This window comes from Protomyctophum bolini, assembly GCF_963924005.1.
Source record: "Protomyctophum bolini genome assembly, chromosome: 15".
NCBI classification, from domain to species: Eukaryota; Metazoa; Chordata; class Actinopteri; order Myctophiformes; family Myctophidae; genus Protomyctophum; species Protomyctophum bolini.
In genome coordinates, this window is record NC_137876.1 from 26,628,750 (window position 1) to 26,653,151 (window position 24,402).

The 24,402-nt window shown below is 43.3% G+C and overlaps 2 protein-coding genes across 3 annotated transcripts in view; one reads left to right on the forward strand and one right to left on the reverse strand.

Annotated features, from left to right (window-relative positions):
- Nucleotides 1-24,402, forward strand: part of brf1a (BRF1 general transcription factor IIIB subunit a) — a 111,385-nt gene that overhangs the window by 17,191 nt on the left and 69,792 nt on the right. For both annotated transcript variants that reach the window (XM_080783687.1, XM_080783688.1), the window contains exons 4-7: nucleotides 146-319; nucleotides 3,867-3,898; nucleotides 10,281-10,353; nucleotides 22,200-22,349. In XM_080783687.1, the coding sequence (XP_080639813.1) occupies nucleotides 146-319; nucleotides 3,867-3,898; nucleotides 10,281-10,353; nucleotides 22,200-22,349 (429 nt within the window). The remainder of the gene's footprint in view (nucleotides 1-145; nucleotides 320-3,866; nucleotides 3,899-10,280; nucleotides 10,354-22,199; nucleotides 22,350-24,402) is intronic.
- LOC308330153 (BTB/POZ domain-containing protein 6-B-like) lies at nucleotides 11,254-16,063 on the reverse strand. The gene is made up of 4 exons (XM_080784881.1): nucleotides 15,109-16,063; nucleotides 14,188-14,278; nucleotides 13,817-13,935; nucleotides 11,254-13,179 (listed from the first exon to the last, which is right to left on the reverse strand). Exons 1-4 carry the CDS (start codon nucleotides 15,540-15,542, stop codon nucleotides 12,147-12,149), a joined length of 1,677 nt encoding a protein of 558 aa, XP_080641007.1. The 5' UTR covers nucleotides 15,543-16,063; the 3' UTR covers nucleotides 11,254-12,146.

Below are 24,402 nucleotides of genomic sequence, written 5' to 3' on the forward strand. Positions count from 1 at the left end.
GTTTCTGCAGTTAGGTCTGTACACCTGTGTAATAGCAGGCGTCTACAGTACTTGTGTTTATGTTGTGTGTAGGCACGTGTGTACGCTTATATGTGTATGTACAGTATACACTGACCTGCCTGTCTCTCTCCATCTCTCTGTCCAGCAAAGCGCAGTATCCAAGCATTGGGTCGTGGGCTGCAGATGAACCAACACTGTCTAGACACAGCCTACAACTTCTACAAGATGGCTCTGTCCAAACGCCTGACCTGCGGACGCAAGTCGTCCCACATCCTCGCTGCCTGTCTCTACCTGGTCTGTCGCACAGAGGGGACGCCACGTATCCTCACTGGGTTTCTGATTATGCTGCGCTTCCATAATTAATTTTACTTTCTATTCATTCTTTGTCTCAGTCTTGTCTATTCATGTATCTCAGTATTAATTTATCCATTTGTCGCTCAGAGAGTGTACAATTCATCATAAAAATGTGTACACACTCGGAGTTAAATTAACAACACTTTATCGTTTAGGAAAGTGAAGGGGAGAGTGAGACGACGGTACAGAGGAGAAGCCAAAGTGTCTCTTTTTTCTTTTAAATGAGCACATGCTCCTTTGGGTGCAAATCCTGCCCAAACCTCTTTTGTTCTACACCTTGAACATTTTCCCCCCAAATTGAATGGGCTCTTGGGTGTAGCCTACTAATCATTCTCACCAAGCTTAACCAAGCTGAACGGTGAACTGCCAGCTTTGTTTACACATGGTTAGGTTATTTACACAGTAAGTTCTCAAAAGTATGAATATAACAAGATAAGGATATAGAGATTAGAGAACATCTGGCTACTACTAGAATACATGGCAATCTCTTGGAAGTTGTCACATAACTGATCAAGCTACAGAAAATCTATTATGATTAGATTCTCAATCCAATTAATCTATTAATTAGTAGGCTTGAGTGATGAAATGCCGGGCGACCTGTGTTTTCTGTTTCTCAGTGTTTCACTGCGTTTCATAATCTTCACTCGGCTCCTCTCAGACGTTACAAAGTTGCATCACAGTGATTATAACCGTGCCTCTAACCAGAGCCTGTGTGTTGTGGTTCTGCACAGCACTCAACGTGTCATTGTTTAGTTTATTACTGACTCTCTGGGTCTGTTATGTAAGTGTGCAGCAGCCCAGCCAGGTTTTAGCTAATGAAACGCAGCCTACACACAGCACTGTTTTACTGCGTGTGTGCGTGCGTGCGTGTCATTTTGTATACTGTAGTTTTATTTTGTGTCTGCACAGTGCAAAAATAGTTCCTGTTCCACAACTGACTAGGTGTGCAAATTGATCCCAGGGGGCATCAGAACTGTGTTCAATGACGATCTGTAGTGTTTAGAACCAGAGCAGTAAATGCATAGAAAAGATTCTGGGTCTTTCCTACATCTTCCATGTGTCTACACCCTCCAGAAGTGGAGCAGTAGAATTATTTCTTCTCTGTCCAGATGTTCCATGGTTTAGAGTTTTCTATGATACAACTTATGGTCATCATTCATCATCCTTCATCAACAATAAGGCTATATCACCTCTAGCCATGTGTGCTACTAATATGTAACTGACGTTGACTTAAAAAATGACTCAATGGTCTCAATTTAAGGAAACACTCGAACAACAGCGCAGACTGAGTACATTTTCATCTACAAAGGCCAAACTTCATTGGAAAATGCCATCTGATGCCATTTTGTTAAAAAGAAAATCAAATGAAGTGCTAATTTTCAATTGAGAAACAACAAAACAAAAAACCCTGTTTGTGGTGTGTTTGATGCCACATTGTTTTGTTGTAAAATAAAATGTCAAATTTAAAAAAGATGAAAAGGGGTAACCATAGAACGGTGTATCCCCCACCCCTAGGCAAACCAGATGTGCACGGTGCACTCCCCCTGTCATTTTGCTGATTACGGTGGAGCTTTGTGTGAGAGGGTTTACGTGTGTGTGTGTGTGTGTGTGTGCGTGTGATCTCCAGACGCCGTGCGCTGAGATTATCCCATTTATCTGCGCTGTTTGCTAATTCCATTCTGATGCCTTTTTAAAGTGCGGGTCACTAATCCACTCTGACAGCCTGGAGGCAGGTGCTGCTGTCGCCACGGAGACCAGCGCGGCCAGCCACGTGTGTGTGTGTGTGTGTGTGTGTGTGTGTGGATCCTGGTGTGGTGTGAGTTCACGTCTGTGTTTGTCCCTTTGTTGCATCAACATGTGTGTATTTCAGTGTGCACTTCCACTGTGTTGACTGTCTGTGAGAGTATTGGGATCCGTTACGACTCCTGTTCCTTAAAGATTCTCTCTTAACCCATTCTGACCTGAGATCAGATTATAAAAATGTCTTCTACATCCTGACAACTTTCTGAAAAAGCTATGTTTCTATGTCAGTCGTTCTATAGCTAAAGCATAGCACACAGATAGACATGTTTTGCTAGGTCTCATAGTTGGTGCTCACTGCGTTCGCAATCACTGCGTTCGCAATAACGAGATAATGAGAGTGTATACAAATGGAACCAAATGGACCTGTAATTACTTGGTTCCATTTGAATTATATGGGGGGTCCATGAAAGTGGTTACTAGTGGTTTAAGAACTCTAGTATTGTAATTAAAGTATAGCAGACGTGAAAGTCCACACACCAGCTCTTGACACTCCGGAAACGGTTCCAAATGTGATGGAACCGATTCCGGGTTCCTCTCAACGTTTGATCCGGTTCCTCCGGTTCCGGATCCCAACCCTGTGTGTGTCCAGAGTTCAGTGTAGACCTGGATCAGTGTATTACCTGTTGTGAGCCGATGTTTCATCATCACCCTTTTATTGTTGTTTTCTAAGTTGATTGATCTAACCAGGTTTGTCTGGTTGTCAGTAGTAACAGCCTTCACCCGCTGTTTGATGTCTTAAAAATATCCTCATCTTATTGTGTTTGAATGCTGATGGACCCATACATGAAGTTAGGTTTTATATCAGATGTGACTTAAAGTGTCAGTTGCTATTTTATCATTTAGACCACTTCCCTACACATGTCATCGCTTGTCTTCAGCCCCATAGGGTTCCCAAGCTCATGGCATTGGTGAACCCTTTCTCTTTCTTTTAGCGCCACCATTAGGCCAAGGCTGTCAACAGAGTAAGTAAGCTGTTTGTTTTGGGGTTTTTTAAAGATTTTTTGGGCTTTTTCTGCCTTTATTGATAGGATGAAAGTAGTCTTGACAGGAAATGGGGAGAGAGATGGGGGGAAGATACACAGCAAAGGTGCCCATACGGTTGAGCTAACTGTCTGGGCCAGAGTAAGTAAGCCTTGCCGAGCCATGAGATCCATAGGGTAGGAGCCTATCTCCTGTTTCTGTAGCATGAGGCAGCTTGATGTACAAGTACACCCCCTGGACATGATGCAGGGACTTGCCCCAATCCAACCCTTCATGTTGAGTGCCACGCAGGGACATGGGACTGGGAGGTCAGGGTTCGATCCCCGGCCGGGTCTTACCAAAGACTCTGAAAAATGAGACCCAGCCTCCCTGCGTGGCACTCAACATGAAGGGTTGGATTGGGGCAAGTCCCTGCATCATGTCCAGGGGGTGTACTTGTACATCAAGCTGCCTCATGCTACAGAAACAGGAGATAGGCTCCTGCCATGCGGACACTAACCACAAAGCCACTGAGCTGGTCAACAGTATGCATCGTGTTGGATCTCTCACTTCCAGCTGAGAGTCGGTAACTGGTACATTCAGGATACAATTTTGAGTATGTTTAGTGGTCTTGTATTCACACGTTCCAAGCATTCAACCCCCACACAATGACATTCATGTGCGTCTATTTAAAAGTGTGCTGTAAATGCTTCCATTCCATTGTCCAGTTGCCTTAACAACCTCTCCAGACATGCTGTTAGACCTCAGCGACCTTCTGCAGGTACGTTTCACAACTTCTGTATTAACTCTTTAGTACAACTATTGCAACTACTATTACTTTATGGGCATTCAAAGATGTTTGAGATGGCAAAAGTCTCATTTTTGCACAACACCGCCGTACGACTGAGTTTAAAATACAGCTTAAGTGGCTAATGACGGTGCAGCAGCTACGGCAACTACTCCTCTACCCCTGCTGTAAAGTGCTAATTTAACTTTTCTGTCTGTTGCTCTTAGTGCTGCTACATAACGTACGCATGCACAGAGTAGCATGTTGCCGCTGTAGGTCGTGGACTAGACTATAACATGTGTCATTAAAAGCCTGTATAGGATGTATAAATAGAGTCTGCTGCTGATTCACAGTGAGTCAGGGTGGGGTTTGTGTAGAGGGGACATTTCTCACAGTCACAGCTGGTCTGGAGGCCTTATTTTTGTGCTCCCAGCTGTCCTTGAGAAGCTCTGTCCCACTCTCCCCTTGTGGTATTTGGAAGATGGGAGTGGAGTTGGGTGGGTGTGTAATAAGAGGGAGGTGTGTGTGTGTGTGTGTGTGTGTGTGTGTGTGTGTGTGTGTGTGTGGGCGGTAGAGTGGGCTAGGTCATGGGGTTTGGAGTGTACACTACAGTATATGTGGGTTTTTGAGTGGAGTGTGGCTTGGAGGGGAGTGGGGTCGCTGTGTATTTTTGAGGGTCAATGTGGTTGGATGGTTAATGTCCACTGTCCAGTCTGCTGCAGAGTGATGGTTCTCCTCCCATCTGTGATTTGTGGTGTGTGTGTGTGTGTGTGTGTGTGTGTGTGTGCGTGCAGGGACCAGGTCTGAGCCCATTCATGTAAAAGTGGAGCTCAGAACATCTGGTACTGTTGGTCATCCCATCATTTCCACTAATGCAGTATAAAGATAAGTTGGGTATTAAAACCTCAAAATACATTTTGTGAGTCCAGTCTGTGTATCAGCTCCACACTTTATACATAATGAGATCACAAGATTCAGTCTCAGTCCCCTACTTTCTGGCTTCTGGGATTTTTTGTTGTTGAAGTTGACAGATGTTAGGTAGACTGCCTAATAAAACGGCAAATAAAACATGGAAATTCATTTTTATTTATTTATTTTTTACCACAGGAACTCTAGTGTCCCTATTTTGGGATGAGCATTTAGCAAAATAGCCCGTCTATAAGCTTACAACACTTTGTGAGCAGGCGGCAAGCACCCGCCGCTGCAAATGAAGCCAGTGCAAAAGTAATACATGCTGCAGTTCTCATTTATGGCCCAGAAGGTGTCGGCGTGTCGCTAATTCCCCTCCTGCTGGTTGCAGAAGACTTATCATTCCATTATAGTTTTGGGGGTATTTGACCAGACTTTACACTTGGTTCTATTACCTTATATTTTCATACATACTTTTTTTTTCAGTCAATCAATTCTAAATAAGGGTATGCTTCTACTGGTTCTACTGAAGACCCACCCTGTCTTCTGGTTCCTTTGGGACCGGAATTCCAAGATGGTGGAGTAGAATTAGCTGAATTGAAATATTGGCTTCAATACTGGTCTGTAGACGTGTTCCTTCCACGCGCTACGTCCAACCAGGGAAACTCCCCCCTGTCAGGTGTAAAGGAGCAACTTGGACACTCAGGCATGAAGGAAGCATGAGTTCAAGTCCGTTGCTCTCCCCTTGTCCCCCATATATGGGGACAAGGTTGGTGGAGGGTGTGTAGAGCCCAGGATCACATTAGATGATTGACACAGGGGTGAAAAATGGGTTACAAAATCGTGGGATAAAAAATATATATAAAAAAAAAGAATACTGGTCTGTAGAAACCAATGGTTTGATGTCACGCCTCTCTTCGTCCGTTATGTTTTACAGTCTATGGTTTTGAGCTTGTAGATGAGCTATTTTTGGTAAAGAGATTTGTTGCTGTGGAGAAAAGGGAGGCGACCCTGGGGGACCGCGGTCAACTAAGTATTTTTGGGTAGGACCATATGGTCCTAAATTGTGGATATATATGGTGTAACTGTTATTTGTTAAAGGGATTGTGAAATTTTTTCTTATTTTCTTAGCTCAATTGCACCCAAAAAACCAGAACTTTTAACATTCAGTAGACTTTCTGTGGTCTGGGGTTTTCTGGCTCAAACAAGTGCTCTGATTTTCCTGCTGTTTGTGATGTCACAGCCTGCAAATCCAATGGGATTTGCCATCAGATTTCACTGTTTTGCCTGACTACAGAAAATCCACTGAATGTTCAAAGTTCAGGTTTTTTGGGTGTAATTCAGGTCATCAAACCTAAAATAAAAATGAATGTCATGAAACCTTAAATGTCTTGCTCAAGAGCACTAACCCATGGGGAGCCAGGGATCGAATTAGGAACCTTACGATTCCCAAGCCTGATTAGCCACCAACCTTCAAAAGCAAAGTGTTATTGTGGACTCTGTGGAGACTCCTGGTTTTGAAAGTGATGATTGAAACAGGCTTCCAAAGCAGGAATCTCATCATGAATGGCCCATGCACACACACAGCTGTGTTGATTGAACTTGTTTACATACCGTAATCAAGAAACCTTCTTAGTGGCTAACGTTGGTTGTGGTAAAACAGTTACTTATTGGTCATCTAAATGTATCTCTTCCATATGGATACATTGGATACTTTTTTTTTTTTTAATCCAACAAAGTAGCGGCTTGTAATGAATCATTTCAAGATAATAAAAAACATTCTTAAAGAATGACCCTTAACTTTCCCTAATTCCCACCCAATCGTTATGCAACACGGACTCAACATGGTCAGGCTTGCTTGGGGCCCCTTCTGTTTTTAGTTTTTTTCAGTTGCTAATATAATATAATATAACATATGAAAATATAATCACATTTGACAAATGTGACAGTGTTTGAATATAATTGTGGGATATCCTTCCCTGTGAAAGATACTTGAATTGGCCAAGGCACCAATAGCAGGCAGAATTTTACATGACTTGACTTAATAATGGAAGTTACAGACATGATGCCTTGCCTACCAGCAGAATTTCTTCCATTTGGGACAGAGCCATGTAGAGAGAGAGGCGATGGCATGCCAGCTCAAACACATGGCATCATGATTAGGTCTGTGCCTATGTGGTATGTGTATTACCAAGCTGATCCTCCAGACTAGTCCTGGCTGTAAAACAGTTTAATTCTCTGATCTTTGGCTTGGGGAGAAAATAGCAGTCTAGGATGGACCGTCAATATTTCCAGACATGCAGATAGATAAAGTTATTAAATGTGTAGCTTATGTACCATCCTCCTCTACATTAATTACATAAGAATTCTAGAATTGAGTGGCATTTCCCGTTCAAGTCCCGGATGCCTTTAGGTTGATTAGCACAGATGCATAAAGTATGTCCTGCCACTGGACAGTTTCTGGCTTAGAGAGTTATTTATGTCCTGAACTCTTAGGTCTGTTGTGCTTTAAATCTTCACTAATGTAACTACTGCCTGCAATATAAAACAGACCATGGCATATTGGTCATGACTAGTCACAATGAGCTTTTCATTTCAAACCTATTCTGGAGTAAACATTAAAAATCAGCTTTATTGTCACATCACAGGTTTACAGGTGTGAATCAGTGTGTGAAATTAGTTTCTTTTTTTGTTGCTATCTCCATTTTGTTGTTTTCAGTTAAGAAAGAAAAGGAGGCAGGGCAGAGAAAGGAGAAATACAGAAAAATAAAATGTCAAGAAAAACAATGAAAGATATGCACACATTGCATAAAAAGCAGCAGGTATATGGATTAGGTTAGACATAAAGGAAGGAGCAAAACAATTTGGGAAACAGCAGGTCTGAAAACTCAAAGTGCGTCACTACATGATGCATTTTGGGCTTATAGATACGCTTTTTGATTGAAGTATTTATTAACAGCTTGGAGAACTACAGTACATTTCAAGCACAACTCGATACAAAACTGTTTACTGTGGATGACACCATGAAGCATTTTCAAGTCATCATAACATTTAGAGACGTACAAATATACACTTCTATATAGCCAAAAACAGGAAAGCATCATAGAGGAGGAAAAAAAACATATACAGTGAGGGGGAAAAGGGGTGGGTGGGGGATTCAGATTTTACGGGGGCCAGTTTAGAATTGCAGTCGTCCGTAGGTGCCCTTTGAGAGCGGAGTCGCATGTCAACGAATTCGCATATCTTAATGACGTGTGTGTGGACTTCGTTGACATTAAGGAAGTATTTTGACAGGTACATGGGTATCTTTGTGGTGTATCTTGTGGACCAGACTCATTGCAAGATGCTGTACTTGTCGTCAACCCTAAGCCATTCCAGCCTGTCAAAGTGGTGGGTTCGGGGAGTGAGGCCAAGTAGTAGCCTGACCAGTTTGTTTTGGGAAGTCTGGAGCCTTGTTTTAAGCGCCTTTTAAGGTGCTGTGGTACCAAGAGGTGCATGCATAGTCGAAGAAACCTTGTACGAGGGCTCCTGTTGTTGACCAGTGAGGAGATCCTGTATAGGAATCTATATGTTCTTTGGTTGGCTTTTTTTTATTATGTTGGTGGCCATTTTGGTTGACAGAAAAGAAAATCACAGAAAAGATTTGCCTCCAGGATGGAACCTAGATAGGTAATTTCATCTTTTCGTGTGATAATATTGTCACCCACTCTAATCAAGAAGCCCATCTGCCTCACTGAGATTACTATTTGATCCAAAGAGCTCATTTCACGCTAATGTCAGTGAAGATATTTGGTGTAGAGGGGAAAAAAGGCCTACTATAGACCCCCGGGCCTCCAGTCAACAAAATGTTGACTGGAGGCCTTAAGAACCCCTTAACCGGGTGTATCTGCCTCACTGCCTGTTGTTGGAAACTGTCTGGAGGGTCCTGTGGCATTCGTCGTTATTCATTTTATAGTTACAATTCCATCCATAGTTTACATTTCATAGTTTCCACATAGTATCACTATCAACATTTTATCCTATCCTACATTTATATCCTATATTCAATTTGACTTATTTCATAATACCTTAACTGTGGAAGTAAAATGTTGACGTGTACAAATCAAATCTGCCAAAGCCTGAAGCCAGGGTAACATCCGCTCCATTCTGTTCCATCATACCACCTCTTTGTTTTTCTGTTTGAATTCCGGAATGGAATCTCACTCCCAGAATAGAACGGGGTGAGGCTGCAGGCCGGCCTGGCTCCACAGGAGGCTGAGAGTGAGAGTCTGTCGGTCTCTCCATCTGTCTGCCTGCCTGCCTGACTGATTGTCCATCTCACTGTCTACCCGGGTAGGGACCCCAAACCAACCCCTGAGATGTGAACGATTGGTCTGGAGAGAAACAGGAGAAAGCTGACCTGGGGATCGTGACCTGGTCACCAAGCTTTCACCCCTGCTCTCTCTACCAATGGCCACCATGTCTTTGAGATTGAAAACCACCAGAATAAGGTTTCCTGCTCTGATATTGATAACTGGGGAAGGAACATTACATAATATGTCAGAAATACAGAAGATACCAATGCTTGTGGTGTCATTGTTACTTAGTCAGTACTGACTCTATCCCTCTTGTATGGAAGGTTCAAGGTAGGGTTGGCTTCTGCCATAGCAGAGTTTACTGCAGAGCCTTCTGGAGGTGTCTTGGCCTGGGGACCAATACAATGAAACATCTGTGATGGGAGGTTCCCCGCTTGATAACCCCAATGACATATTCTTTCATCCACCCGCCCCCTTTTCTCTTAACTGCTAAACTAGGCTTCTGCATGGGCAATCGGGCTAAATAGCTCAAGTGGAAGTGACATAAATCACGTGCATGCAGTCAGCCTCCTGCCTCTACCCCATCATCTAAATTGTGTTTCTTTCGGCCCTCTACCATTCTTAGTGGCACAAGGTATAGCGGGATAATGAAGTTCGAAGGTGTGTGTGTGAGATAAATGGAAACTGCCTAAATAAAATCCTTGATTAAACCTTCACTATCACAATTAGCTTTTAATCAGATACATTTTGGGAGTTTTATGCCTGTCTTATGTAATAAGTAACTGTAACTGTGCTTGGATGTACCCGTTTCTTCTCCCAATCCACCCAATCTCTCTCCGAATATCTGTTACACACAATGTATACGTATAAAAACCTGTGTCTAAAAGAAAGAAAGCGGGTCTTAACTTGCCCAGTTGCATTTTAAATTCTGGAGTTTTAAATGGGTAAATGGTTCTGTAAATGTCAATGTTTGATAAAGTGCCCATTGATGGTTGAAACCTCCACCTTCAGACCCCATAGCCTGGGTGGGTTCAGGTTTTAGATCCCAATGGTATCTTCCTCTTCACTGTCTCCTGCTCAAATTCTCAATGTACTTTATAAGTTCATGCTAGAAGTTTAAAGTTTTGTTTGTTTTTTTGTTTCATTACAACGACTCTGATTTCCTCCCTCAGGTGAATGTTTACATTCTGGGGAGAACATTCCTCGTCCTGGCCAGAGAACTATGCATCAACGCTCCAGCCATAGGTACCATACTGCCTCCTTTTTCATTATGACATCTTTTGAGGATACACGTTACATTTCCCTAAATTTAGCTAGTTGCTGACCAAACTAAGCTTTTTAAAAGTCAGAAAGCCTTGGAGAGTAAAACTACAGCGTTGTATTTTCACCCTAATTTTCTAACTGTGTATGGGACAACTGACTTGGGGTTGAATGAGGATTGAAATGGGTTTGTGTGTCTACTCTTGACTTAGACTGTCAGAGAAGCTCTGATTGTAAGCCAGGCTGTTCTTGTTGTTTGTTCAGTGGAACAAATGACCCCCTAAATTTAGCTCTGGAGTTTGTTCCTGCCAAGCTCCCCATGTGCCATTTGGGTAGATGCTTTTATCCAAAATGTCTTACAATACCATGAGTGTATGCATTTTTAGCATGGTAGGTCCCAGTGGGAATATACACTTTAAAACTCGTCCTGGCAGTTTTAGTTCCATACTGTATTCTAGTCTTGAAGATACAAAGGTTATGCAAGCCCCACCTCTGGCTGTGTTGGTGCCACTCTCATTACACACAGAATGTAACATTTACCACTGGTAGTGTTAAAGCCCATACCCATGGAGCTGCATGGTGAATAACGCTCTAATTGTGATATTAGTGCCATGGTCTACCTAGTGAACTATAGCACCTAATGTAAGATGTGACTTGATTTTTCACATGGCAAATTCATGGTCTAATTGGATTACTGGGGTTCAAATTACTTGACATGCATTATGAATCCTTTGTGTATGTGTAAATAATTAAAGCAGCTTTGGCTTGGGTTTATTTAATAATGACCAGCATGCACTTCCCCTAAAGATGACTAGAGGGTGCTGTTATCCCTCAAATAACCACTTCCCATAGGGGTTCACACAGGAACAAGGCATCACATTGACAAGAACTGATATCTCAAGCTTCAGTCACATTATAACTTTTATCTTTTTTTTTATATCTTTTTTTTTCATAAGCATTCTTGTACAGAACATTTATTGGGTTTCAACAGCATCAAGCTGTACAGTTAAACTGTATTTTACCAAAAAAAGACACAACGTTGCGGAGGCCATCCTCTCAAGTGCAAAACGACTTCTTTTTTACAATTACTACTTTTTGCATTGTTAATCATAACATACATACATAAAGTTTGCTCCTCGTGTAACATCGCCGCTTGCGCTATACCAACAACATCGTATGGACTTGCAATCGCACAATTTTGAAGCAGGGCAGAAAACAAACGTTCTACTACAGGCCACAGTGGTTCTTAAATCACAATGTGAAGCAATACGACCAGCCAACTTGATTTTAAGATCAGAATAGAGGCTCCAAATGGTGGTTGGTTGCCTGCTTGCTAAAGTGGCTGTTAGCGTAGACAGAACTCCCCAGCCACAGCAGAATATTTACCAGCATCGTGTCTCTGTCTCCCACCCTGATTTGAAGCAGCTCCTACTTGATTCCAGTTATGGAGCTCAGCTTGATTACATAACCACAAAGCACTATGCTAATGTTGTTCCTACAGCAGCCGCAGCTCTCCACACGGGATGTCAGAACAAAGGAAAATAACGTTAACTGTAACCAAATAATTAAATTAAAAAAATAACATTAACTTAAATAAGATAAAACAAATGTTTCCTTTACTTTGTTTTAAAATAAGTCTCTCTTGACGAACTATCAGGCCATTTATTGTGACATTATTTTCTCCTTTAGTCTCTTTAATGCTACATTACTTTGAAGGCTCGGGGAGCGTGGAGGGGGGGGGGGGGGGGTGTTCCACCAATAGTTGAGTCCAGTGCAGTTCATGCATAGAACACCAGTTCTGGTATCTGCCCGCCCTGCACCCCCGTCCCGTTGGTACTGTCCGAGGAGCACTGGAACTGAAAAGTCACTTTCCCACACTGCACCTCTGTCATTCCTTCCTGTCCAAAGTAGCTGAGCTCGTTGCCGTCCAGCACGGCACTGACTGTGTAGAATGCATCCTGCTCCACCTGCACCGGGTGTTCGAACCACACAGAGAATGTGCTGCTGGATCCGTCCGACACGAAATTGGTGATATTCTGTGCCAGCGTCGTGCCCTGCCTCTTAAGTTCGATCTTGCAACTGTACTCAGCCTTTCCGCCGCTTGACCCGTAAAGCCCTAGTCCTGCGATGAAGATCCGCTTGTCTACTGCAAACTGGATACTGTCACAGCGGCCCCTGTAGCGCCACTGGTTGCTCCGGTAGGCTGAGGACTGGAAACGGTGGCACCTTTGGGGCTTCAGACCATCCCTGGGGGTCAGAGGGAAGCCCAGTTCTGGTTTGTTGGCCGCCGTGTACCATAGGAAGAGGTCGTGTGTCTCCTCAAGTGTCAGGATGTCTGATTGCGCCGCCCCATCCGCAAACTCCTCCAGGCTCATGGAGGGGATGCGAACCAAGTACAGAGCCTTGCCCAGTACCTCCCTCTTGTTGCGCGTGTTGGGCCCCAGGCCCTGTCTCTTGCACTCGGCCACAGCCCAGTTCATGACGGCATCGAACACCACCACCTCCTTGGTGTTGAGCGTCTCCCTCCTCAGGATGATCTCTAGCGTCTGGAGGTCAATCTCACAGAAGCCCTCGGAGCACAGACTCAGCTCTGCCTGGGCGTCGATCACCTCCCAGCAGCGCTGCGTCAGCTCTGGTTCCTCAAATAGGCGGCTCTGAGACAACAAGACACAAGCGTTCTTGGCCTCCAGGCTCGTCTCGAGAAAGTTAACACAAGCCTTGGCCAGAGCTGGAACTATGTATTTCTTGGCGGCATACAGGGTGGCCAGCACCGTGTCTGCTTCCAGGTCTATCTCATCACTATACATGTACCTGTGGAGGGAGACAAACGAGTGATCAGTAAAAAAGCATTGCCTGATTTTACTTATTTTGTATTATTGTACTTAATGGCATGCAGAACAGAATGTGGTGAACAAATGCTCTGTGCGTTTCTATTTGTCTCACTAGTAATTGTAGCTACATCTGCTAACAAACCAACAAAAGGAAACCATAACTTAACTAAATTCTGATCGCTCTTCCCTCCCTAAAAGAGGGTTGGGTGATGACTTGACACATCCCAGACTATTTCTCACACAGGATAACAAGCACAACAATCCATGGTGCTGGCTTAGGCAATGCTATTGAATGAGCAACAAAGGCAGGCTATTTATATCCCTGCAGTATGCATATACCCCCCCCAAAGAAAATTGTCAGGCTTGAGGATGAGGCAAAGACAAGGGGGGGGGGGGGCATTTGTAGTTGAACAAAGCACAGAGAAACCAGCAATTACAGAGCATGGTGCTTTCTGTCACCATGCTCGTTCTGGCGCTCCTAGCATCCTGGCATTCGACTCTGGTTTAAGCTTTTTGGATGAGTAATAACATCCTTTGAAGTGACAGACTGGGCTTGTCATCTCCTCTCTACCTCCCTTGCTTGGTTTGCTAAGATGAGTGATGGCGGAGTGGCTTACTTCAGCAGAATTAGAAATGCAGCAGGTTCCACATCTGGGATATGGATCTCCGACTCTTCCTCGGCCAGATCGCTATAAAACATGGCACAGAAGACGGAGCTTCCCACGGCCAGCACATACTGGAGGGGAGGGAGAGAGGGACGGACAAAAAAGGCAGATGCATCAGTGACACATGCAATCAGAATCACTTCACTCCGCCAAGTGCAATAAATGCAAAGGAATTTGCCCTGGTAGTGATGGTGCAGAGACATGTTGGCAACTTGCATAGTAAGAGAGTGGGTAGACCACTGACCAAAAAAATTAATGATTTAACGTTTATTTTGTCTATAGTTGGTTAAAGAAAGAAAAGTGTTTAATTTCCCCCCATTTACCTTGTGTGCTGGAACTCTTTCAGACTCCCCCAAGGGTCCCACAATAAAGTGGACATCAGCCATCAGCTCATTGTTAAACATCAACGCGTTCCTTAAAAGAAAGAATATTTACGATTAAGCATCAGCGTAACCATCTGGTGTTATGTAATATCTGTGAGCACAGCGCAGTCTCTCGCTATAGTTCTCAAAACGCCATAGGTCCCAAAACAATCACTTCTACAGTCTTACTGTATGTGCAGGAAATATAATACATAATTTATTTCATTACGGTCTGTCATTTACAACGGCGACGCTAATTAAATCGGCCTAAGTGGGTCATATTGCTGTAGTGTAGATTATTGTACCATCAACCAATTTTGCAGGCTGCACGTATTCCCAAGTTCTTGCTAAAATACCACCGTCAACACGCCGATGTCATGGCTCTGAAATAGTTTACCCATCAAATAGTGTATACAGCACTGTACGAACACATTCTATACTATAATAATAATGTATCTAAATTAACTAATTGCTGATACTATCGAGTGGACATATCGGGCGACACTAGTGTCCATAGGTTAGGAGGACGTTTTTATTGTTTCTGTACTGGTTTGGTTTATCATTTGGACTATTATGATGTTTTTAAGTTTTATTGAGCTCGCCAAGAACAACCTAATACGTGGGTCCCCAAAAATCAGAAATCTTGAAGGCGCATATAATTCGACAGGCCACCACCACACCGAAACCCGTCGAATTATGTGACTGCACCAGAAGAATCTGCCACCTATACTGCAAAAACCCTCGCTGTTCATCTCATTCACAACAACACAGAGGGTACAGTGTGTACATTTGTAAAAGTTAGCTCAACGCTGAGGGCTGCAGGCAGACGGTCACAGCATTGCAATGCACAGCTCGCTAAAATGACAGTAAAGCAAGCCCTACCTCTCCCGTAACGTCGGGTGGCTGCTCTGCCAGCTGGGCGGATCGAGGTTGTTGTTGTTGATGTTCTGCTGGGTGGTGCTGCTGGTGGAGGAGGAGGTGGTCGGAGTGGTCGCGGTGCTGCTAGCGGACCGACTGACCTCCACCTCGGTCGGCTTCTCGCCGGCGGTCCCCGTAAAGATGGTGCCATTGTTGCCCCCGGCTAGGTCCGACGTGTTGTTGGCGGTGGTCGCAGCGGCGGGGTACAGCTCTGCAGCCATCTTCTGCTTCTTCTTTTTGCTCAAGGACAAAGTTAGGATCTCATAGCATAGTGGGAGTCCGCCCGAGTGTTTCCCGACCTTCCTGGAGTTCTTCAGCGTTTCTGGGAGTAAGAGGAGATAAGTCAAGCACCTCATGATCCCGCCATGGTGAAGCAACCTGCAGTCTGCCGTTGGCATCGGCACGCAAGCAAGCGCTTGGCCGCTGTCCCCCCTAATAAACACTCAAACGACGACGGTGCTCGGTGGATCGTGTGTTGTCAATCCCGGTCCCTAAATGCGATGCACAGAACACGGCGATTAATGCTGGCCAATGTTCAAGTTTACAAAACCCGGGTCGCTTATTCGAGCAACATCAATAAACCCCCGTGTGTCGGAGAACCGTTTTCGACCTCCACCGCCGCCAGAACTCTCATCAAATAACACTTTCCCCCCGTTTTCCGTGATCATGTCATGGTCGGTTTGGACGGGAGTCGTGTCTACGGAGCGTCGTTTTATTTTCCCTTTTTCAGCGAATGTGTAATCCAGAGCTAGACCCGTAGTCCTGTTTTTTTTCTCGTCAACGTTAATCCCGGCAGATGGTTTTCTCTTTTTTCCTTCTTCCAAAAGCTTCTATCGGAGATGTTGTTCCGTGTCGACCGTGTGAATATTATGTGAATAGTAATTTGTCGGAGAGTTTTTTTATGTCCGGGTCTTTTTTCCTCTCTCTTTTTTCTCTAGCTGTAATCTCCTCGACGCCCAGTTTCGTTTGTCGACAAATCAGATTGACGCACGGAGTGAACGTCAGAGTAGAGTCAGAAGCCCCCCCTCGTGTGTGTGTGTGTGTGTGTGTGTGTGTGTGTGTGCGCTCGTGTGTGTGCGTGTGCGTGTGCGTGTGTGTGTGTGTGTGTGTGTGTGTGTGTGTGTCGCTGACGCAGTGCATCAGCGCACATGTCACACGCTATGCAAATTGTTCTCATGTTTGCTGCTTCCAAAATGATTCTGAATTCAGGGCAACCCATATCTATTCTCTCCGTCTCATTTTCTGATGCATCTCATCAGAAAATGAGAAAATTGTGAATATTATTTATTCAGCCATGTACATAAAATCACACTTGTGTGAAGTGAGCAGCGCTCTTTATCACCATACAAGATCACATTCCGGCCAATCACGTTTGGCCTCCTCACTTTTCTGTCCTCAATACGACATTTCTCAGCCAATCAAATTGTCACTATGGGGTACACACAGGCATGAAAGTGACAGTTGCAGTTCCATTATAACCCCAGTATTAGAAGTGACAAAAATCAATGCAATATAAAAATAAATCTGTATTGAGACTGAATGCATTTATCCCATCATTTATCCCTAAATTATGACCTAATAATTATTTTATTAAATACCACTGTCAATATATCTTCACAATGCTGAAAAATAAGTGTTGTGATTTAGAATCCCTGCTGTGATCTTAAAAGCTTTCTTCTAGACAGGTGGTGACAGGTGGTCATTCAGTTGAAACACTTATCTCTAAGCAAACGGTGCATTCTGAGAAGTGAGAACAAAATTACAACCAGATAGTCTAGTCTCTGAAGACTCAGACGTTTATTAAGAACACAGAGAATGTATACACAATAAATAAAGATGATGAGGCAGGGCAGCAACAAACATATGCAGCACACAACCATATTCTTAGCAGCAGGCATACAAACTGAACTTTTACACTACTCAAAGCCAAAGACTCGGGCAGTTGAGGAAATTTGAGGTGTAATAGACATATGCATATGTCTAGCCAGTGGCCACTGTCTGTCACTGTCCATGGCACTTACAGATGGCTGCAATTCGGGGGGGAAAGCTCTGCCTTTCATCCATTTGCTCTACATTGAGCTTCTTGTCATTATCTTACTTTATTTATTTAATTAATTAAAACAATCTGCATGACTAACCTCTAGCATGGGTTAGTAACTTAGGTTATGGTACTGGTACACAACCTTTTTTTAAATAATGTTCCCATTGGCAGGAAACAATGGGAGAGTCGGGGTCAAAAGTCTATTTATATTTTTCCTGGCAAACAGAAGTCCTTGTGCGGTGGATGCAGCAACAATGCTAAGCAGTGTCCTTAGGCATGGTTGCCCCTCTGCTTTGCACTGTGTTGCTCTGCCTCAGAATTTCTGGCGTACCGCGTAAGTCCTTGTAGCAAAATAAAATTGGCATTTGCCATTGCCATAAGTATATAGAATTACATGATGTAGCTAGGCAGGTACAAATCTAATGTGTATTGATTAGAACTTTGTAGTTATTTTGTGAAACAAGATGCTATGCTGAATCCTAGAACAGTGACTGGTACAGAAGTTCTGTATCAGATTGTAGAACGGGTGAGTACCCATTTAGGCCTAAGGCCGATTCTAAAAACGCCTTCTAAAGCCTGACCTAAGCTTTCTGAAAAACTTCAAATATTTATATAGCAGCATCAATTTTTGTAATTTTTTAATACTGTACATAACCCAAATATGGGTTCCCGACCTGAGGGGGTAAGACACCAAAAGGGGTTCCCGCCCAGAATGGGTTAAGCCCAATTTCTTTGGCGCTTACCAAAAACAGATTTTATGCACTTGACAAATAAGTTATTTTTTAGCAGTTGACATACATTTGGTGTGCTGTAAGCTCTACAAATACTATACCAGATTTTAGAACTGTGACTGCTACTTCCATAGATACAGTACTACTGTACACTCATCTGATTAGTTACAGTAGATTCTAGAACATTGAGGAATAGTTGTGTATTATGCTCGACTAACAGCCAAGCACAGTGATGTCTAGACTCTAAATAACAGATAATAAAGTTGAGGGAAGAACAGTGACTGCTTGTGTCAAAGATACTATACCAAACAAAGTAGTAGACACAATGTACTGGATATATGAAGTATAGTCATAGTTCTTTAGATATTACATAGCACATTTCATACATTTTTTACAAGATATTTGTGTTCCATAACACAGGGAACAAAAATGGGTATAATGGAGAAAATGGGGTTTTAACACATTTTAATAAGGCGTTCAATTTTTCATTAGATAAATGGTTTCACTCTTTTTCATCAGGAGTATTGTACTTCAACAGTCATTTGTATGCAACACTAGTCTCATTAACTGCAGCATTACAACTCGGTGGCTGCTAGTACACACACAGGCATTACATGAGCACGTACAACAGTGTCAGTACATATTACACTACTACAGTCACTGTTACTTACATATACTGTAGATTCTATTCCACAGCCATGGACAGTGACAGACGGGGATAGACCTACAGTATGCACAAATATGTATTATTTATTATAAAATGAGAGTACAAGTGTGCATATTAGGGCTTTCACTTCTAGTGATTTTTACTAGTTGACTAGTTGGCCTAGTTTACTACTTTTTTTCCCTTCTTTTTCGTAATATTTGTACATTTAAAAGCTCTACATTGGTGACTATAATATACAGAACATCATACCCCTCACTCGGGTGACCCAGCCGGGGTGATCAAGTCCCGACTTACGTCCCAGTAACTTCCCTCGATCAGACCCAGTAGGGAAAGACAGGGCCGCACTAGTGGATTATAGTGCATATAATATTTTATCATGGCGTTCGGCTCTGCTACATTTTTCTCCCTGCTCTGCACAATTATACAGCCATCATTAACCATCAAGAGCAGATAGATATACAATAACAACCCCCCCATGGGGAAGAGGAATAGCAGAGCCTACCGGCGATTCTGGGGTGGCGGTGGGAGCAAACTGCTCACCAGGAACGCGTTTGCAGAGGAAGGAACGCAGGAAGAATCCAGTCCTAGGTGACCTTAAATACCCCGCCCAATTGGTCAGCTGATTGCCACATCAGCGAATTACATGTGGGTCTTGAATAACACTGAATGAGCCCCTCGAGTATATCTGAACTGAACTAACTCCGCAAGCTACATATCATTTATTCTCTGATCTGCTATGTTGCAGCTATGTTATCGCCAATTCCCGACACTTTTTGCCCGAAAAATCTATCGTATCTCTTGCCTTTGAGTCTACTTCTCCTTGTTCACTATACATCCGTATTTGTTGTTTGGGCCAACTTTTGTCTCAACATTGTGAATGTTGATACGGCACATACTTTCTTCCATTAATTTTGTCCAAGTAATAGACCGTGACATATACAGAAGTGCCTTTTACCCCGGGTTCCTGGTGGCGGTGATATGTCACTTAGTTCACCTATGTGCTACACTGATGCTCAAGTTGAACGGATCATGGATGTTTTTTAGCGAGGTGAAACGCAAAAAAGCCACCGTTAACACATCGAGTGACGTTTATTTATTTTATTTTTAAATTTTAAAATAATAGCGCTAGAGGGCCAGCAGATATGGGAGATTTTACTTTGAAAGGTAAACCCATCCGTTCCCCACGAAAACCAGTAGGCATAATGTTCCATTATTACCTTGCGATGGTCACGCTCACCGGCATAGGGTCCATTGGGCCACACGGGCCGTGGCCCAGTCAGTTTATACTAGAGCTTGCCCAGTCTAACTTTGAAGAGAGGGGGAAAAAACAACAAAAGATAGCCTACTTTGGCAGCCCTTGTGCATGCAAATTTCTGTTTAGTAGCAAACCACAGCATGCAAGCCGCCTTTGTTTTAAATGGTCCACCATTTGCACTTCGGCAAAACCGTTCACACCTATCGGCCGGAGATTCGCTAAAGGTCCAAGGGGACCTACGGTTGGATTAGATATGACGTTTGTACACGTCCTACAGTCTGAATGAGTTAAGATGCCAATTGCATAGTTGGCATAGTTAATGGTGGTTTTGCCTGATTGATTGCAAATTGTATTCATTTTGTAGAATGGGTACAGTTTAAAAGAAAGTACAGGTCAATACAAAAACTGAGGATATATCCAGGAAAGCACTAACACTTGTTCACATCAGGGTCCTCTATTTTTATTTAAAGACGTACAAATATACACTTCTATGAAAAAAACAGGAAATCATCATATATATATATATATATATATATATATATATACCAGCTAGAAGGTCCTGGGTTCGATTCCCACTGGGAGGAATGTTCTCTCCTCTGTGTCATCAGTGAAAGGGCCTTTCTGTGTGGAGTTTGCCTGTTCTCCCTGTGTCCCACAAAAAAACATGCAGTAATCCTGGTCTCTATACTGCCTCCCCCTGGTCACCCGGGGCACCTGATGGAGGGGAAAGGAAATGGTTGGAATAACGTGTTCCTTCCACGCCCGTCCAACTGGGGAAACTCCCCAGTTGCATTGAAGGATGCATGAGGTCAGTCCGTTGCTCTCCCCAGGTTAGCAGAGGGAGTGTAGCGCCCAGGATTTCATTAGTGCATTACATATGAATTACACTAATTGCTTTATTGTCCTCAACATCATTAAACACATTGAGCTACATTCTACACATGAAAGGCACTATAGAAATGAAGTTGATTATTATTATAATTATAATTAATTACTGCATAGTGTGAACGCTGTAGCAGTTCCATAGATATTATTCTTAATCTGTAGCCTAGAACAGTGTCGGCCATCTTGTCCAATTTCTGGACATTTTCTGCAGTGTTGATGCATTACAAATCTAACCAAAACTTGGTTACATTTGTACACCGAGTTAAATTAAGGATTTTGATGTGCAGAAGAAGACATGATGTGATGGAGTAGCACTACAGCAGCCCTATAGATGGTCCACTGCAGCCTGCCTGGAGCAGTGACTGCTAGTTTCATAGAAGTATCATTACATGGTACGTAGGGGGAAGGGCCCTGCTGGATCTTATTACCAGCTGACTCCACCAGCTCTGCAACCGAGGGCTCTTTAAATACCGTCACTAAGATCAAAGTTATTTGACTCCGCTCTCATAACCAGAGCACGAAACTTATCTCTTTGTTGTCAACTGGCCCCCGATGGCAAGCAGGGTTCACAGTTTCACCAGACAATTTAGTATCATAGCTACCAAAGTAGTTTTTGTTTTATAATAGAAAAGACAGAAGCTGAGCTGGCTGCCTGCCAATCTGTCTAGGAGAAAATGACAGATTTACCAGCTACAGCCACAGACAAAAAAGTTTTCCAGGGTTCTGCTGGTGGCTAGCGTTTCGTTGGTTTGCCGTGGGGCCATACTGCTTAAAGTGGCTGTCCTGTAATCCTGAAAGTCACAGGTATCCCTGCAACAAGCAGTTTGTCCAATAATAGCTATGTGTCCTTTTGAAGACACTGAACTGCTGCAAAGTAAAACCATCAAACACTATAGATCTACAAAACCACAAATGTCGCAAACTAGTGAATTTGAAGATGGGCTAGTTTTGACAAGGTGTGGAGGGAAAAGGAGTGGACATAGCATAAGCCCCTGGGGACCCCGGTCAACTAAGTACTGTATGTAAGTTTACATGGTTATGGTCATCACATCTACCGTAAGGCAGTGGACGTCTCAGCTGCAGTGGCTGAAGTAAGATAATCCTGTTGGCCAGACGCAGTGTTAAATGTACAGTCTGAGACACATTCTTTTTTTCCCCCAGTGGAGCTGTCCCTTGAGTAGCATTTGTTGCAGGATGACAGTATTTTTCCACACGTTTTCTTTAGAATGTATTTTCTGTTCAGGGGCAGCAAAGCATACAGCAGCATAACAAATGCCATATTTTCAATGCACCACGCTACTTTTTGTGTGAATCCACAATTCCCACCCACCCAGTCCAAAAAGTCTGTCACTACCTGTCATGATATATGTAAAGTGAAAACATCCATATGTTATAGTAGGGTATATCTGCCTCTAACTCATGTACTCTTCCTGTCCCCCCCCCACACACACACACACACACACCCACAAACAACAGATCCTTGTCTCTACATTCCCCGCTTCGCCCAGCTGCTGGAGTTTGGGGATAAAAACCGCGAAGTTACCATGACAGCGCTGCGACTCGTCCAGAGGATGAAGAGAGACTGGATGCACACCGGACGCAGGCCCGCTGGGCTGTGTGGTGCAGGTAAGCATGACGGACACACTTTGAGGGCTTTGTGTGGAGCATCCTTTTAGTTTGCATTCACCACATTCACTCATCGTTCCTCTGCCGCGGGGCCTCTCTGCTGCATGCCTAATCTAACCCTTACCTGAACTCTAAATCTAAGTCCTAGCCTTAAAATAGCTTCCAGAGAAGTGTGAACTGGCAAAAAATGGCTCACTTTCCAAGGTATTCATCATCGACTATCTACAAGCTTGGAGATCTGTTTAAAAAACATAGTATCTAAATAACATATCTAAATATAAATATATATATATAAATCTAAATATATTTTTTGTCGGAATATAAATATTGAGGCGTTTTGTAAAAAAACATACTAGTATTTGATTTTGTCCATGTCACCGAATTCTATGAGGAACCGGTTATAACATGGCACCTCTTCTCCATTGAACTCTATGGACGTAGCCACCATATTCTGTGGCCCTATTACTTTGAATGGTGTCCACTGTCCACGTTCTCGACCGTGACATACAACAACACGCATACATTCACAGATTAAAACAAAAATCACAGTGCTGTACTGCTGTGCAGGACTGGATGTTATGGGTAATTAACAGCTGTGATTCGTGCCTGGAGATTTGCTGGTTTAAAATGCCTGTACTGGCTTGGGGAAAAAGATTTGGGTGGTCATTAAGTAACTATGTCTCCCGTCGCTTTGTAGTCTTGTCAAAGTGCCCTTGAGCAATTTACCCCCAGCTGCTCCAGTAAAGCTCATCAGTGGAAAACCGGAGGAAGACCGGTGCGGTTGTCCTTGGCAAATGGTGGAGCTGCATGATTGTAATCAGGGTATTGCAATACAATGGCATCATTGTCCAATCAAACTTTCTCTGGATACAGGGAGATTTAAAAAAAGAAAAAAATCATGCCAGCAATACAATACAACCAACATGCTGCCGCTGTCGGGTAGAAACCATGTATCTCCATATTTTACACTGAAAACCTGAATCTCCCATCCGTTAGTCACGTCTCCATATATGGTCACGCCTCATGACATCGTTCCTCGTGACATCATGCCTCCATATATGGTCATGCCTCGTGGCATCACACCTCCATATATGGTCACGCCTCGTGACACGTCACGCAACCATATATGGCCATCTCCATATATGAAGATCACGACATTGACCTCTTATAACCATACATGGAGAAGACTGGATCATCACCTAGATCTGCATATATGGAGCTGACCTGTTCTGACATTCCATACGTTGATCCTTCCTCACCCGTCCTTCCTGTTCTGACATTCCATTATGTTGATCTGACCATCAAACCCTGTACACTCAAGACATGCTCCATATATGGCCAGAATGGCCAGAATTCATGTTCCAACAATGCCCTGAAATCAAATAACCTTCTTCCTCCGCCACGTGTCCGTTGGTGCGACCAATTTACTTTTCGGCTCATCTCTGTTCCCTCGGCTGCATTGCCTGAATAATTAATTGATCATAAATTATTGAGGAGGACACAGTTGCACACAGAGGAAGGCAAAGTTTGTTACCCTATATGATGGCAGTATCGTTGTCATTGGACCGTCGTGTGCAAAGAAAGTTTTCAGACAGCGAGGACAAAACCAGAGGAAAAGCTGAGAGGGAGTTATGGGGAGGTTGAGTCAGGAAACCTGCCTCATCCATAGATCCATCCATTTGAACCACTTTAACTCTATTCTGGGCATGTCATCATTATAAGCCACAAAAATGTGTTAAAAATAGCAGATCTACAAGCTTGCGACAGCAAGCTTGTAGATTGTTTTACACATTTGTCATGTCATAGGCGAACATCTTCAATAATGTTTATTTTTCAATTTCAAGAAGAATGTGATGAAATTCCTCCATGAAAACTGCAGCTTTCGTGTATGTTTGACAAAGCTGTCTGGACTAAAAGCAGGCCTCCACCATCCTGAGGGCTGTTAGGACTAAAAGCAGGCCTCCACCATCCTGAGGGCTGTTAGGACTGCACGCAGAAGCAGGAGCACACATCCATCTTTTAAAAGGCTGTAGAGCGCAGCAAGGCTAATGAC